Genomic DNA, 16,639 nt, shown 5'->3' with positions numbered 1-16,639 from the left:
GCTCAGGTAGCTCGTGGCATTTAAAAACGATGCCCAATTGGCACTAAGGGGCCTAAAGTGTGCCAAGAAAACATCCCCCACACCATTACACCACCACCACCAGCCTGCACAGTGGTAACAAGGCATGATGGATCCATGTTCTCATTCTGTTTACGCCAAATTCTGACTCTACCATTTAAATGTCTCAACAGAAATCGAGACTCATCAGACCAGGCAACATTTTTCCAGTCTTCAACTGTCCAATTTTGGTGAGCTTGTGCAAATTGTAGCCTCTTTTTCCTATTTGTAGTGGAGATGAGTGGTACCCGGTGGGGTCTTCTGCTGTTGTAGCCCATCCGCCTCAAGGTTGTGCGTGTTGTGGCTTCACAAATGCTTTGCTGCATACCTCGGTTGTAACGAGTGGTTATTTCAGTCAAAGTTGCTCTTCTATCAGCTTGAATCAGTCGGCCCATTCATTCTCCTCTGACCTCTAGCATCAACAAGACATTTTCGCCACAGGACTGCCGCGATACTGGATGTTTTTCCCTTTTCACACCATTCTTTGTAAACCCTAGAAATGGTTGTGCGTGAAAATCCCAGTAACTGAGCAGACTGTGAAATACTCAGACCGCCCGTCTGGCACCAACAACCATGCCACGCTCAAATTGCTTAAATCACCTTTCTTTCCCATTCTGACATTCAGTTTGGAGTTCAGGAGATTGTCTTGACCAGGACCACACCCCTAAATGCATTGAAGCAACTGCCATGTGATTGGTTGATTAGATAATTGCATTAATGAGAAATTGAACAGGTGTTCCTAATAATCCTTTAGGTGAGTGTATATATATATATATATATATATATATATATATATATATATATATATATGCAGCCTTAACAATGGGATATATGGCCTGTACACACCTTGTGGTTGATGGTGAAGTCATTTGTAATTATTATTTTTTTCTTTTTTTAACAGGTCTTTGGATTTTTTTCTTCCTTGCTGTTATTCATGACCCTCCTTTTGTCATTTAAAACCACATTTAATACTCCAACAGGTAAATAATCCCTTGCAGTGATAGTTGGTGTTATTTTAATTGCTATGAATTGATTCATTCATGGCAGGTCTGTTAAAGCCGTTGTCATATTTAGGACTTTGTCACATGTCTCTCACATGTAACGATTGCTTGAAGTCTGCCATTCATCTACATCAGCTGGTGCTGAGGGTCTTCTCTGGTGATGATCTGCCAAGCCTCTAATGCAGCCATCTTCAGCTCCTGCTTGTTTTGGGGGGGTCTTGTCCCCTTAAGCTTTCCCTTCAGCATATGGAAGGCCTGCTCAATTGGATTTAACTCAAGTGACTGCTTGGCCATTCAAGAATTTTCCATTTTGTAGCTTTGACAAGCTCCCGTGTTGTCTGGGTCATTATTTTGTCATAGGATGAAGTGCCATCCACTGAGTTGGGAGACATCTACTGGAACTTGAGCAGATCAGATGTTTCTCTACACTTCAGTATTCATTGTGCCACTGCAGTCAGCAGTTCCACTGTCAATGAAGAGAAATGTGTCAGGACCTGTGGCAGCCATTCATGCCAAATCCATAACACCCCAAGCACCACCATGTTTAACAGATGAGGTAATCTGTGTTACCATTACTCTGATGATGTTCATCTTTGTCTCATCTGTCCACAAGACGTTTTTCCCAGAATTCTGCATGCTCTCTTAAGTCTTTTTTCAGAAACTGTAATCTGGCCATTCTGTTTTAGCGGCTTGCATCTTGCAGTGTGCCCCTCTGTATTTCTGCAGATAGTCGTCTCTGACACATCCACATCAGCCTTCCAAAGACTGTTTCTGATCTGTCGGACGTGCGTTTGGGGCTTTTTCTTGGACACTCTGCTGTGGGATTGCACCAGTGAGATTTTTCTTTTCTTTGGGTAAAGGGAGTGAAATCTGCTGAAATTCACCAAAGGATATTTGCTTGTGTTTTACCCATCTGTAGAAACTTTGACACCCCAAGTCATCATGCGCCATGGCATGTGCAGATCCATAGCTGATAGTCAAATGTGCAGCAGCAGGGGACAATGCTGTAACAATTGCCCAATATGAGATGCGATTACTACACTTCACCACCCAAGAGGGAAGTGGACGATATTTGAAGGATAAAATAGCATTAACATATTCAGTCCTCTGCCCCTCTTCTTCCCTATACGCACCCCTAAATAACTGGCAAAAAATCTGAAGGAAATGGGTCTGGTAAATATACTCAGCAAAAAAAGAAACGTCCTCTGACTTTCAACTGTTTTTACTTTCAGTAAACTTAATGTGTAAATATTTGTATGAACACTAAAAGAGTCAACACCATAAGACATAAACTAAAAATGTTTCACAATGTGTCCCTGAATGAAGGGAGGCTCAAAATCAAAAGTACCAGTCAGTATGTGGTGTGGCCACCAGCTGCTTGAAGTACTGCAGTGCATCTCCTCCTCATGGACTGGACCAGATTTGTCAGTTCTTGCTGTGAGATGTTACCCCACTCTTCCACCAAGGCACCTGCAAGTTCCTGGACATTACTGGGGGGAATGGCCCTAGCCATCGATCCAAACCGATCCCGCTCCAGGGTACAGGCCTCGGTGTAACGCTTATTCCTTCGACGATAAACACAAATCCGTCCATCACCCCTGGTGAGACAAAACCGTGACTCATCAGTGAAGAGCACTTTTTGCAACTCCTGTCTGGTCCAGCGAAGGTGGGTTTGTGCCCGTAGGCGGCGTTGTTGCTGGTGATGTCTGGTAAGGACCTGCCTTACAACAGGCCTACAATCCCTCAGTCCAGCCTCTCTCAGCCTATTGCGGACAGTCTGAGCACTGATGGAGGGATTGTGTGTTCCTGGTGTGACTCGGGCAGTTGTTGTGGCCATCCTGTACCTGTTACGCAGGTGTGATATTCGGATGTACCGATCCTGTGCAGATGTTGTTACACATGGTCTTCCACTGCGAGGATGATCAGCTGTCCTTCCTGTCTCCCTGTAGCGCTGTCTTAGGCGTCTCACAGTGCGGACATGGCAATTTATTGCCCTAGCCACATCAGCAGTCCTCATGCCTCCCTGCAGCATGCCTAATGCACGTTCACGCAGATGAGCAGGGACCCTGGGCATCTTTCACAGTCGGTAGACAAGTCTCTTTAGTGTCCTGCGTTTTTATAACTGTGACTTTAAATGCCTACTTTCTGTAAGCTGTTAAGGTCTTAACGACCATTCCACAGGTGCATGTTAATTAATTGATTGTGGTTAATTGAACATGCATGGAAAACATTGTTTAAACCCTTTACAATGAAGACCTGTAAAGTTATTTGGATTTTTAAAACATTATTGTTGAAATACACAGTCCTGAAAAAGGGACGTTTCTTTTTTTGCTGAGTGTGTATTGTAATCCAATTAATACATTTACTTGCCCGGTGCCTGAGTGCTCATTTTGGGACCCCTTTCCCCAGATGCCATCCCCAGCAGCCAAATCTTAACCCCTCGTTTGAAACAGACTTAAAGAGGAAAAAAAAAAGAACAGATCTCGGAGACACAAAAAGAAAGATTTAACGTAGTCCATAAACACGGCAAAGAAGCCTGCAGTACAGTTCCTACTGTAGGATGAAGTGAGGGAAACAAAAACAGTCCGGCGAAAACGGCTTCCTGGCTGGCTATCCCGAAGAAACTCAATCATGAGTCCTACTCACCAAATGGGATCACCCAGAGAACACCAGCCCCTGGCCTCTTCTCGGGGATTCGTCACACTGATTCAACTTTGGGGTGACCACCCACAAATAGCAGACGTCCCTGGGTGAAGTCTGATCCTGAAGATTCTTAAAGTGCAGATAGTCGACTCCTTGCCTTCTGCCTTTTCCTTTTTTCCCTCCTCTCCTCGATCCGTCATTCCCCTTAAAAAGAAAAGCTTCCCGCCTTAAAATCCTTTCCCTGCTTGGTTGTTATGGCAACATGACGCTGGAAGTGCTTGAATGGCTATTCCTTTGACACCCTCCCAGCCACATTATATAATGCCGGACAGTCCAGTAGGCCAACCCGCCTGACAAATTATGTAGTCTTGCTACAATGCAATCAATCCATTGGTCTTCTCTGATGAAAGCATTCGCCATGTCGATATGGGCTTGTGTGCGATGTTGATGCTCAACCAGGTTGAGTGTCGTTGCGTTGATCTTCCTGCTTTAAACATTTGAGTTGAGTCTTGCTGTTTTCACTTCCATAATGAGCCAGCATCCTTTGGTGAATTTCAGCAGGTTTCACTCCCTTGTCCCAAAGAAATCTCACTATGGAGCATCATTCAACAATGGTGCAATCCCGCAAAAGAACATTCCATGTTTATTTGACCTATAGTGGGCACCTCAGAGTCAGAACTGGACCATGGAGCAGTGGAAGAAGGTGACCTGGTCTGATGAATCACGTTTTCTTTTAGATCATGTAGATGGCTGGGTGAGTCTGCGTCGTTTAACCTGGGGAAAAGAATGCAGCAGGGTGCACTATGGGAAGAAGGCAGATCGACAGAGGCAATGTGATGCTTTGGACAATGTTCTGCAGGGAAACCTTGTGTCCTGGCATTCATTTGGATTTTACTTTGGCATGTACCACCTACCTACATATTGTTTCAGTGGCCTCTTTTGGTAGAATAATGCACCCAGCTACACAGCAAAACCTATTCAGGAATGGTTTGTGGAACAAGACAACGAGTTCAAGGTGTTGACTTGGCCTCCATATTCCCCAGACCTTAATCCAATCAAACATCTGTGGGCTGTGCTGGAACAAACAGTCTGATCTATTGACACCCCACTTCAGACCTTACAACATGCTGCTAACATCTTGGTGCCGGATAATACCACAGGACACTTTTGGAGTCCATGCCTTAACATGAGAGGGACTTTTTGTACTTTTATGGCTAACCGACATTTAGAGAACTTTGAGAGGCTGATGAATGAAGAGAATGAGAGAGAGAGAAGGTTGGATGATGTTGAGATAGTGAATCAGGAAGTGCAACAGATTAGCAAGGAGGAAGTAAAGACAGCTATGAAGAGGATGAAAAATGGAAGGGCCGCTGGTCCAGGTGATACACCTGTGGAAGCATGGAGGTGTTTAGGAGAGATGGCAGTGGTGTTTTTAAATCAGATTGTTTAGTGGAATCTTGGAAAGTGAGAGGATGCCTGAGGAGCAGAGAAGACGTGTACTGGTGCCAATATTTAAGAATAAGGGGGATGTGCAGGACTGTAGTAATTACAGGGGAATAAAACTGATGAGCCACAGCATGAAGTTATGGGAAAGAGTAGTGGAAGCTCAGATAAGAAGTGAGGTGATGATTAGTGAGCAACAGGATGGTTTCATGCCAAGAAAGAGCACCACAGATGAGATGTTTGCTCTGAGGATGTTGATGGAGAAGTTTAGAGGAGGCCAGAAGGAGTTGCATTGCATCTTTGTGGACCTGGAGAAAGCATATGACAGTGTGCCTCAAGAGGAGCTGTGGTATTGTATGAGGAAGTCGGGAGTGGCAGAGAAGTATATGAGTGGTACAGGATATGTACGAGGGAAGTGTGACCGTGGTGAGGTCTGCGGTAGGAGTGTCGGAGGTGGGATTACATCAGGGATCGGCTCTGAGTTCTTTTGTAATTGTAATGGTGATGGACAGGTTGACAGACGAGATTAGACAGGAGTCCCCGTGGACTGTGATGTTTGCTGATGACATTGTGATCTGTAGTAATTGTAGGGAGCAGGCTGAGGAGACCCTGAAGAGGTGGAGATATGAGGAGGAGAGGAGAGGAATGAAGGTCAGTGGGACCACCAAGACAGAATACATGTGTGTGAATGAAAGGGAGGTCAGAGGAATGCTGAGGATGAGGGAGGAGAGTTGACGAAGGTGGATGACTTTAAATACTTGGGATCAACAGTACAGAGTAATGGGGATTGTGGAAGAGAAGTAAAGAAGAGAGTGCAGGCAGAGTGGAGTGGGTGAAGAAGAGTGTCAGGAGTGATTGGTGACAGACGGGTATCAGCAAGAGTGAAAGGGAAGGTCTACAGGACGGTAGTGAGACCAGCTATGTTATATGGGCTAGAGACGGTGGCACTGACCAGAAGCTGGAGGTGGCAGAGTTAAAGATGTTAAGATTTGCATTGGGTGTGATGAAGATGGACAGGATTAGAAATTAGGACATTAGAGAGTCAGCTCAGGTTGGGTGGTTGGAAGACAAAGTCAGAAAGGCGAGATTGCGCTGGTTTGGACATGTGCAGAGGAGAGATGAGGGGTATAATGAGAGAAGGGTGCTAAGGATAGAGCTGCCAGGTAAGAGGATAAGAGGAAAGCTTAAGAGAAGGTTTATGGATGTGGTGAGAGAGGACATGCAGGTGATGGGGGTGACAGAACAAGATGACAAGGACAGGAAGATATGGAGACAGATGATCTGCGGTGGTGACCCCTAATGGGAGCAGCCGAAAGAAGAAGACAATGGTTAACTTACTTAAAGCACCAGAAGAAGGTTGCTGCTGTTTGAGTCGCTTATACATGCGTGCTTGCCTTTTTCCCATCGGCGTATTGGATTTCTGAGCAGCCTGGGGGCCGAGTAAAAGAGCAAAACATACAAAATATACAACTTGGTTATAACCATTGTCAGTATAAATTTGAAACCGTAAAGAAATTTGTGGTTAAAGTTGCCCAGAACATGTCTCTGTTTTAAGACGAGTTTGCAGATTTGGCAGTGCGTTTCAATGTGAGATTTTGAACTTTCAAAACTTTGTATGGTGTGATCTGTTTGAGATTTCTCAATGAAAATCGTAACAAATTTCTTGAAAGAATAAGTGTGTCCGATTTCAACAACTGCAGTGGGCCGAGTTTCATGCGGACAGACAGATGGGGCCGTCTCAGTAGGATCTTCTCACAACATTGTACAGCACGATCTGTTTTTCGAGACATCTCCAGGAAAACTCAACTGTTCTGACAATTTTCTTTAAAGATAAAATGTGACAAATCTTAACCAAACCTGTCTATTGGGGGCCAAGTTGTTTTATGCCAGGAATCGCAAAACTCCAATGCAGGAGGGGCCACAGTGGTTGCAGGTTTTCATTCTTCACCCTTTTCTTAATTATTGTCCTGTTTTTGCTGCTAATTACCTTCTTTTGAATTCATTGTAACTGACTTCCTCTCGAAGACTCAGACACAATTGTTTCTTTTTCCTTAATTAACAGTCAGACAATAATGAGATACAAAAGGAATCAAGACAGGACCAGCAAAATGTGACCATCATACAATGTCTGGAAATAAAAAGGGTGGAGGTCTCAAGAAATGTTGATCTGCTCAGGTCCACAAAACATTTGACAAGTGCTTGTAGAAAAGAGAAAATCAGCAATATCACAAATGTCTGCTATTACACAATGAGAGAGGCAACAAGCCATGGAATTAAAGAACGGGATTAATTAACAACGAGACTCTGCGCCTGATTAAACAACTGGTTGGAGTGAGATTGGTTAGAGTTTGAGGGCCTGACTGAGTTGGTCTTCTGTTGGCTCATTTACTTCACATTTCATTTCTGTTTAAGGAAAGAAAAGAAGCAATTCAGAGGAGCAAATCTTAAAAAAAAACAATTTAATTAAAATGAAGGATGAAAGAGTTAATTAGCAGCAAAAATTGGTCACCAATTAACAAAAGGGTTAGAATGAAAACCTGCAGCCACTGCGAACCACTGCATTAGGTGAAGGGGACGTTTTCCTACAGCAGAAGCAACTGGTTGGAGTGAAATTGGTTGGAGTTTGAGGGCCTGACTGAGTTGGTCTTCTGTTGGCTCACTCACTTCACATTTCATTTCTGTTTAAGGAAAGAAATGAAGCAATTAAGAGGAACGATGAAGAAATTCAGGGGAACAAAATTTTAAAAAACAAGTCAATTAAAATGAATTCAAAAGAAGTTAATGAGCAACAAAAACAGGTCACAAATTATTCTCTCAGGGTGGATGTAGACTTTTGTCGAAATTCAAGGGTAGAGGACGGTGATCGGCTGTAATCTGTGACAAATCTTGCTGTTTCATTTTAGTTCAACTCTCTTTGCTAGAAGGAAAGTTAGCTTTGTTGATTTGACCTCGGTTCCCTGCATGTGCATGAATTGCAAAGAGCAAACAACCTTTAAAATGGCATCGACATCTGGCGAGTGACCAAAGTGAATGTGCAAAGCAAAATAACTCGGTGGATGACGTTTTACATGTTATCGCTGAATCGGAATCTGACTTGCTGGACTCCGATTCTGCTGCAAGTGATCAGGAGATGGAAATCGAGAACAGAAGTGAGGTACCAGCATCAGCTAATCGTGGTGCTGAACACATTTGTGTAGTTGATGTTCCACAGCAACGTTCGCCTGGGAGGACCGCCACTTATAATGACAAAGAGGTACAAACCAGATTGTGTCACACTGCGACTGCCACCGCTGCCCACCTGCCATACAAAGACAGCCCGGCAGAAGGCCACTGCACAGTCCTGCTGGCCATCGAGGCCATCCACCGCCCTCCCACTGCTGCCAGGCATGCTGAACTACTGACGACAGCAGCTGCAGTACATAGCATCAGACTTTTTTTGTTGATTTATGGGTGACACCATTGCTTTGTGTGAGTTTTTTGGAAAAAAATATTTCAGCCCTCAAAGAGTTAAGATAAGGGTTAGAATGAAAACCTGCAGCCACTGTGGCCCTCCAGGACCGGAGTTTGAGATCCCCTTGTTTTACACGGACAGACAGACAGGGCTATCACAGTAGGTTCTTCTCGGATATTTGAGACCATGCCAAAGTACGGGGCTGAGCGCCGGGTGGGCCATGTCCGGTATGTTGTGCTAATGTGTTGAAGTATTTTTTTCCAAAAGCTTCTTTTTAATTGTCAATACCAGTTTTTGTTTTTTTACAGTTTTTTAAACGTTTGTACTTTTACTCTTTTGCAGATACCACAGCTTAACTGTTTTGCCAAAGATGGGGACTGGAAGGATCGCTCCCTAGGCGTGGGGTTTTCATTTTCCACTACTTTGTTGGAAGTGACCTGAAGCATACTGATTTATTTTTGAGTGTTTTATTTTTAATACTTTTTTATATGCTGTGCAATGTTAAAAATCACCAAAGAAGATTAGCGTCTTCCTTTGGACTGTGTTATTTGAAGTTGCCTGAGTGGATGTTTACAATGTTTTATTTTTTAAGTCTTAGTTTTTTTAAAACGTTTTTTAACTTTTTATTTTCATAATTAAAAAAAAGTTTGTAATTTACATGTGTAATATAAAAGCTCCTAGAAAAGGGGTAAAATTCCACAACATTTAATTGTAATATCCCAAATTCAGTGACCACCATGGGATTTCAGTTTTCATGAACTGCTTTGTTTACGTTCACATTGGCATGTTCGGGGGTCCGATTTATTTTGTTTTTTTTGCCTTAATGTGACACAAATCTGATGTTTTCAGGGCTGTATGGACACAAAATGCTATCAGATCTGAGTCACTTTCATATGTGGTCCTGGATCAGATACGTATCCGACATGAATAAGAATGGTTGGAATAAAATTCACATAGTTTGTTAGCTAGTAGGCTTGGGCTGAGCGCTGTTGTCATCACTTAGCACCAGCCGTCCAATAAAACAACAGTGGTGGAGAGCAACAGCTATGACATCTTTTAAAATTAGATTTGAGTCGCTTTCATATGTGGTCTCAGATCAGATACGTTATCCGATGCGTCGCCACGCGATATGCATAAAAATGGTCAGAATGTGGTTCATTGGCTGGTACGTGTGGGATGATTGCTGTTGTCATCATTTATCACCAGCAGTGCAACAAGACAACAGTAGCGTCAAGCCACATCTATGACATCAGTCACAGTCCCACCATTGATGGCTCCTTTCTCATACTCGCACATCTCTTGGTATAGCAATACCAGCAATGGCTGCGAAAACAGCAAAAGTGAGCCGTATGGCTTTTTGGTTTTTTTCCCACCTTCTCGACCCAATCACGTACAGCCGATGAACTGTCTGCCGTCCTCCAGAGCCAAGTACGATGCACACACTAGCTATTTGTGTGTCCATTTTGTCAGTTTTAATGCTGCGTTCTATTTACCTTGGAAGTCTCAGGTGTTGGAGTTGGGAATGACATCACATCCGAGTTAATTGCGTTCCGGTAAAACCAATATGGACGCGTCCAGGAAAATCTTTGTTGTAGAATAAATATCAGTTGCAGAATTTTGTGTATCCGAGCATTGTAGGAATTAGTCCACGGATAGACGTTGGGCAGTGCTGTGTGTGTGCGACTGATTTAGTGAGACGCAGAAGTGTTAATAAACGGTCTAATACCACAGCTTTCATTAAAGCCCTTGGTGTATGTCGCCATTTTGGCTTTTATTTTTTGTTTTTTATTGAATTTATTAAAAGAATGTAAAATTCCATACTGTCAAGTCAAACTTAACAAAACTAAATTCAAATCAACTCCCCACCCATGAGAAAGCGAGGAAGGCCGACAGCCCGAGTAAAACTGTTAAGTGTAGTCAAGAGGGAAAGGAGTCTTTTCCCCCGATATAAGTGCGTATTCTAAAATATTATTAATTATGCCCTGCCAGGTTTAAAAAAAGTTTTGCACAGATCCTCTAAGTGAGAATTAGATTTTTTTCCAATTTCAAGTAGTATAGAACATCAGTTACCCACTGACTTAACAGAGGCGGGTTAGGATTCTTCCAGTTGAGGAGGATAAGTCCATGTGCTAATAGTGAAGTGAAGGCGATTACAGTTTGTTTGTCCTTCTCCACTTGAAGCCCATCTGGGAGTCCACCAAACACTAGAAAAGGTCCAGAGAAGAGCGACTAGGCTGATTCAGGGCTACAGGGGATAAGTGATGAGGAAAGATTAAAAGAGCTGAGCCGTTACAGGAGATGAAGAGGAGACCTGAGTGAAGTGTTTAACATTATGAAGAGAATTAGTCCAGTGGATCGAGACGGTGACTTTAAAACGAGCTCATCAAGAACACGGGGACACAGTTGGAAACTTGTGAAGGGGAAATTTCGCACAAACATTAGGAAGCTTTTCTTTACACAAAGAACAATAGACACTTGGAATAAGCGACCAAGTAGTGTGGTAGACAGTAAGACTTTAGGGACCCTCAAAACTCGACTTGATGTTTTTTTGGAAGAAATAAGTGGATAGGACTGGCGAGCTTTGTTGGGCTGAATGGCCTGTTCTCGTCTGGATTGTTCTAAATAAATAAACACAGCTGTTAATGGATTAGGAGGGATTGGGACACCTAAGCAGTCTGATAGGCATTTCAAAATTTTTGTTCAGAAAGATGTTAATTTGCATATGTCGCCATTTTGGATCGATTTTTTTTTTAAATTGATTTTATTAAAATCGAATAACATTCCATACAAATAACTCAAGTTTTACAAAAAAACAAGGTTTGAAACAAATCAACCCCCACCCCAGAGACGTAATGATCTGAAGTCAAGACAAACTCGGACTTGACAGACCAGCCCAGAGTTGGAAATTCAACTTAAGGTTTTGCATTCTGGGTGAAAATTCTGACTAGGAACTCTCAAGCTCCGGCTTCCCACTTCAAACCGGAATGCAGCACAACCCCACAAGTCGTCTCACAAATCTGACGTTTTTTTTTTTTTGTTGTGGTTGTTAGTGACGCAGATGACTCGTGCACAAAAATATCAGTGTGTGCATTGGTGCGGCTTTGGAGGACTGACGCGTTCGCATTACAATCCGATACAGCAGGTCACTTGTACTTCCGAATGTGAGCCGTCAAAAATCGGCAAATCGGATCTGAGCCAAAAATCGGAAATTGAGCACTCTGAGTGTAGCCTTAGACTTTAGATCTGCGGTAACATGGGGAAAGCACACAAGTCTCAGGGTTAGAATCGTAGAATTGCTGGTCCAAATACGTTTGCGGAGGAGCAGGGGCCGATTACCTGAATACCAAAATACGATTCGATTCATTTTGTTGTGTTCATTAGTATTAAAGAATAACCCCCATGTGATCCCCAGACTTTTTAATCCTTATTTAAATATTTTTGAAGTTAATACTTATTCATATGAAACATTTGATTATCAGTTGTTTGTTCAACTGACGGGCCTTCAGTAACGGGACAAACAGGAATTCATCTTCATTCCGAGATTAGAAGGCTAATGTCAGTGTTTTGTTTGTTTTTTCTCTCTTTCTCTCCAGCTATTAGTTACCCATAAAGTAGGAGTGAAGACTTAAACTGGTGTGCCACTCCTTTACTTCCAACAGTTTATTTACAGACACGGACAAATGTGTTAGTACCCCTCCACAAAAAAAAAAAAAAGAAGAACCCACAATAGTCTCTGAAAAGTAATTGTGACTCGTCTTTGCAGATTCTCTATTCAACAAAAATCAGACTCTGCTTTCAAGTTTTAACTCAACAGAGTATTTCAAATAAATGGCCTGGACAACAATGATGGGACCTTTAACCTTTAGAGTCTGCAGTCACTGCACACAAGAGATTCCTGGAAGTCCCCACGAGTCTTCTGCTCCTGTCCGCAACTCGTTTGGCCCAACTCTTCCTGAGCAAACTGCTCCAATGGTGTCGGGCGTGAAGAGGGTCTTCTCCAGACTGCATTTTTCAGCTCGTTTCTGTAGATGTTTGATGGGATTCAGATCTAGGCTCATGGAAGGCCACTTCTGAATTGTCACATGTTTTGTTTTTGGCCATTCCTAGGCGCTTTCTGCTCTGCGTTTTTGGCTCCTTATCCTGTTGGAGGACCCCATGCACCTGACACTGGGCAGAACGTATGGCTCCGGAATTTCTCAATAGTCTTGACATTTCATTGTTCCTACTACCCAACATGTGAATTGAGCCTCCTCCATGTCTCACTGTGGGTCTGCTGGTCTTTTCTTCGAAAGCTTTGTTTTGTCGCCTGTGGACTCCGAGCTGATGTGACTTGTCGACAAGCTCCAGTTTTGTCTCACCTGTCCAAAGGACCTTCTCCCAGAAGCATTGTGATTTGTCGATATGCATTTTAGCAAATTCTCGTCTGGCCTCTTTACATGGAGTCCTCCTGGGTCTTCACAATGAAAGTGCGATTGGACACTGATGGACCTCGACCTTGGAGTTCAGCTTGACTTTCTTCGAAAGCTTTGTTTTGTCGTCTGTGGACTCCGAGCTGATGTGACTTGTCGACAAGCTCCAGTTTTGTCTCCCCTGTCCAAAGGACCTTCTCCCAGAAGCATTGTGATTTGTCGATATGCATTTTAGCAAATTCTCGTCTGGCCTCTTTACATGGAGTCCTCCTGGGTCTTCACACTCAAAAAGTGCGATCAGACACTGATGGACCTCGATCTTGGAGTTCAGCTTGGCTCTCTTTGGAAGTTGTCTTTGGCTTTTTGTCTGCCATTCTCGTTGTCCATCTGCCCATTCTGAGGTTAGTTTTCCTCTTGCCGTCACATCCAGGGATGTTGTGTACAGTGCCTTGGACCTTCAACTTCTTCATCATATTTGTAACTGTTGTTGTAGGAACATCAAGGTGCTTGGAGATGGTGGTCTTCCAGCCTTTGCCTTTCACATGCGTGTCTCTCATTGTCTTTCTGATCTCCTCAGACAAGTCTCTGCTTCGTTTTCTCTGTTCCGCGTTCAGTGTGGGACGCATGATGTTAACACCAAACAGCAGAGTGACGCCTCTTCTCCTGTTGCATGACTGAAGACGACATGAATTCAAGAAAATTTGTGAGGATCTTCTCAAGGGGTCCCCGAGAAATGTGTGCAGGCCATTTTAGAAGATATCTGTAGAAGAAGCAGCACTTGATCTCCTGTCACACCTGATTTACTTTACTCGATGACATCTCAAAGGCATGCAGGTACACAGGTGACAATTGCTTTTTCATTTTTTCAGTGAGGGGGCCGACACATTTGTCCACATCTGTAGATAATCTTCATAAAAGTGACGTTGAGTTGTGGACAGTCAAGGCCTGTTGCCTTTTTATTTGCCTGAAGCTCTACTGAGTGTCCACAAACAGGGAAAGGAGAAAAGTGAAAGTTTTGGAGTCTGCAGCTGAAACGGGGGGCTCATTAAAATCTGATGTGTTGTGTTTGTTGTACCACAGCAGAGGGGGGAAAAAAGATGGCGTCAGGTTGTAATGTAATTCCCTTGCACTCCATGTTGATTTCTCTGTCATCTTGTAAAGCACTTTGAGCTCCATCCTGTGTGTGAAAATGTGATGCAGAATTTAAACGTTGTTGTGTTGTTATCAGCAGGTTGTGAACACTAAAGAAATAAAAGTTCCAGGATTTAAAATATGGATGGCTGTTAGAGAAGCTGATTTGGGCGGAGGGTCTTGCACACTTTTATTAACTCTTTTTTTTTTTAAATGATAAGAAGTAACTGACAGAAGGAGAATTCCCTTTAATGATTTTTCCTTCAGAGGACGGTTAGTTCGAAACACATCCATCATAGAAACTGCTGGAATCGCGTAAAGGCAGGGGGTGGACTGGCCATTAGGGCATTGGGAAATGCCCGGTGGGCCCGCGGACTCTGGTCTGGTCATGGGCCGGCTTTTCATGAAATACATTTTTATGTACTGCTTACCGTTTGATATTTAAGTTAATTTTCTAAACTAAACATTAGATCTGTCCGGTACTACGATTTATATAGTCCTATATAATATACTGTATTACGTCATCAAGTTGTTTTAGTTGGCAGTACACAAGGTTGCAGCGAAACATTTGGTCAAAACTGCCTTTTGTAATACAATACAATACAATTTTTTATTTTTTTTTATTTTTGCCGATTTCTGTTTCAATACACCAGTTAGCATATGCATTATTGCAATTTATTTGATCTCATATCTAGTATTTAAATTCTTCGGTACTAATAATACTAATAAAAGAAACTCCAATTCCTTTGCTACACTTTTATTTTGAAAAGACTGCCAGAGGTAATGTGATCACAGGAAGGACTTTTATGTTGATGCAAAGTGTAACAGGAAGCTCATCATCCTGAGGAAGGTAGAAAAGAGAAAAGAAAGAGGAGATCCGCCACCATCTTGGGGAAGACAGGGTCTGGAAAAAGTAGGATGCTGGGAGAGGTCTTCAGGATTATGAAGGGGCTGTGGAGTTCTAGGTGGAATGGAGAAGATTTTGGATAATGAAATTAATGGATTATGCTTACTGGATGTTCCCTGACTTTAGAGAAAGGAAAAAAAAAAAAACAACTAGCGTTGGATGAAGTTAAGAAGGTCCACATGGAATGAGTGAGATCAAACCTATTATGTAAAGGAAACGAGATCATTCCTTTGTTTGGTGGAAAAGTTGAAAAAGAAAACTTTTTTTTTTTCTTGATTTTATTCTAACATTTTACTTCTATGTACTGTGAAGATCGGCCTGGACCACACAGACAGACACCTGGACACACAGACAAGTCCAAAGCACACACAGCACAGTGACCCCCAGACAGTCACAGTTACTCAGTCTTCTCTTTTCTTTCCTTCTCCTTCTCCTCCTTTTCTTCTCTTCTCCTTATCCTCCTTCTCTGTCTCCTTCTCCTTCTTTTCTGTTGTCCTTCTCCTGGTCCTTCCTCTTCTCATTATCATTCTCCTACTCCTCTTTTTATTCTTGTTCTCATTCTACTCCTTCTCTTCTCCTATTCCTTGTCCTTCCTCTTCTCTTCTCGTTATCATTCTCCTACTTCTTCTCCTTGTCCTTCCTCTTCTCTTCTTCTCCTTCTCCTACTCCTTCTCTTCTCTGTCCTCTGCCCTCCTGACTCTGGCTCCCTTTCATATTATACCTGGATGTGCTCCAGGTGCTCCCTAATGATCTTCCTGCAGCACTTCCTGGTGTGGTGGAAGTGCTGCAGTCCGTGGCTCCGTGGCCATGGGCCCCCAATAGGGTTGAGCTTGTAAACCGGGGGAGTTAGGGGAGGCTGCCCTCTAATGTCCCGAGAGGGAGGTACCATCTCTCTCTCTCTCTCTCTCTCTCTCTTCCAGGACCTTCTATCCTCCAGGCGTTCCGGCTGGGCAGGTGTCCCAGCTGTCTGCCACAATACATAGATACGTATCTTCCAGTATCTTTAGTGGTTGATGAGGAAATCTAAACTCTAAATATGTTTTGCTTTTGTCACACTGTAAATTAAAGAGGTATTGGGGCAACTGTCGTAAAACGCCGGTGAAGAAAATCGAAGAGGGTTTGTTTCTAACAGACAGTCACCCGTCCCGGAATGAGGAAGGAGGGAAGCAGCACATCGTCACTGGTCACGTTAGTCGGCTGTCTGTCATAGCAAATGCCACTGCAAGTTACCGGTGCTGCAGCAGCCCACTTTCTGCCCCTCTGATAACACTTTTATACACTCGTACCTTTTACTGCCTTGTTTTTGCCAGCCGTTTATCGCATGCATTAGCAGAAAAATCCCAGAAGGGTTGGTAACGCTGCTAGCCCCGGGATTTTTCACAGAACTGTAGTGACCAGGATTGCCTTTTGTGCATTTTTGTAGCATGGAAAGCAAGTCTTCTATGTCCACTGTGAAGGATGACCAATCAGGGAATGACACATTGTAATTAGTAGGATCCAATCAGGTTAGGGCTACATGATAAGTGCAAACCAATCAGAGAGTGGTTAGAGTTGGCATTTTCTAAAAACTGTTTTTGTCCATCTACACCACAACACT

The 16,639-nt window shown here is 43.1% G+C and overlaps 1 protein-coding gene across 1 annotated transcript in view; it reads left to right on the top strand.

Moving 5' to 3' along the window:
- The window catches only part of cmtm7 (CKLF-like MARVEL transmembrane domain containing 7), a 48,719-nt gene extending 38,123 nt beyond the window's left edge, over positions 1–10,596 (top strand). The window contains exons 4-5 of the mRNA XM_039737174.1: positions 959–1,037; positions 8,938–10,596. Coding sequence (XP_039593108.1) covers positions 959–1,037; positions 8,938–8,951 — 93 coding nt within the window. The 3' untranslated portion in view covers positions 8,952–10,596. The remainder of the gene's footprint in view (positions 1–958; positions 1,038–8,937) is intronic.
- The last annotated feature ends 6,043 nt before the right edge of the window (positions 10,597–16,639 follow it).

The sequence above is a fragment of the Polypterus senegalus genome, chromosome 15 (assembly GCF_016835505.1).
Source record: "Polypterus senegalus isolate Bchr_013 chromosome 15, ASM1683550v1, whole genome shotgun sequence".
NCBI classification, from domain to species: Eukaryota; Metazoa; Chordata; class Cladistia; order Polypteriformes; family Polypteridae; genus Polypterus; species Polypterus senegalus.
This window is presented reverse-complemented; position numbering and strand designations above follow the sequence as displayed.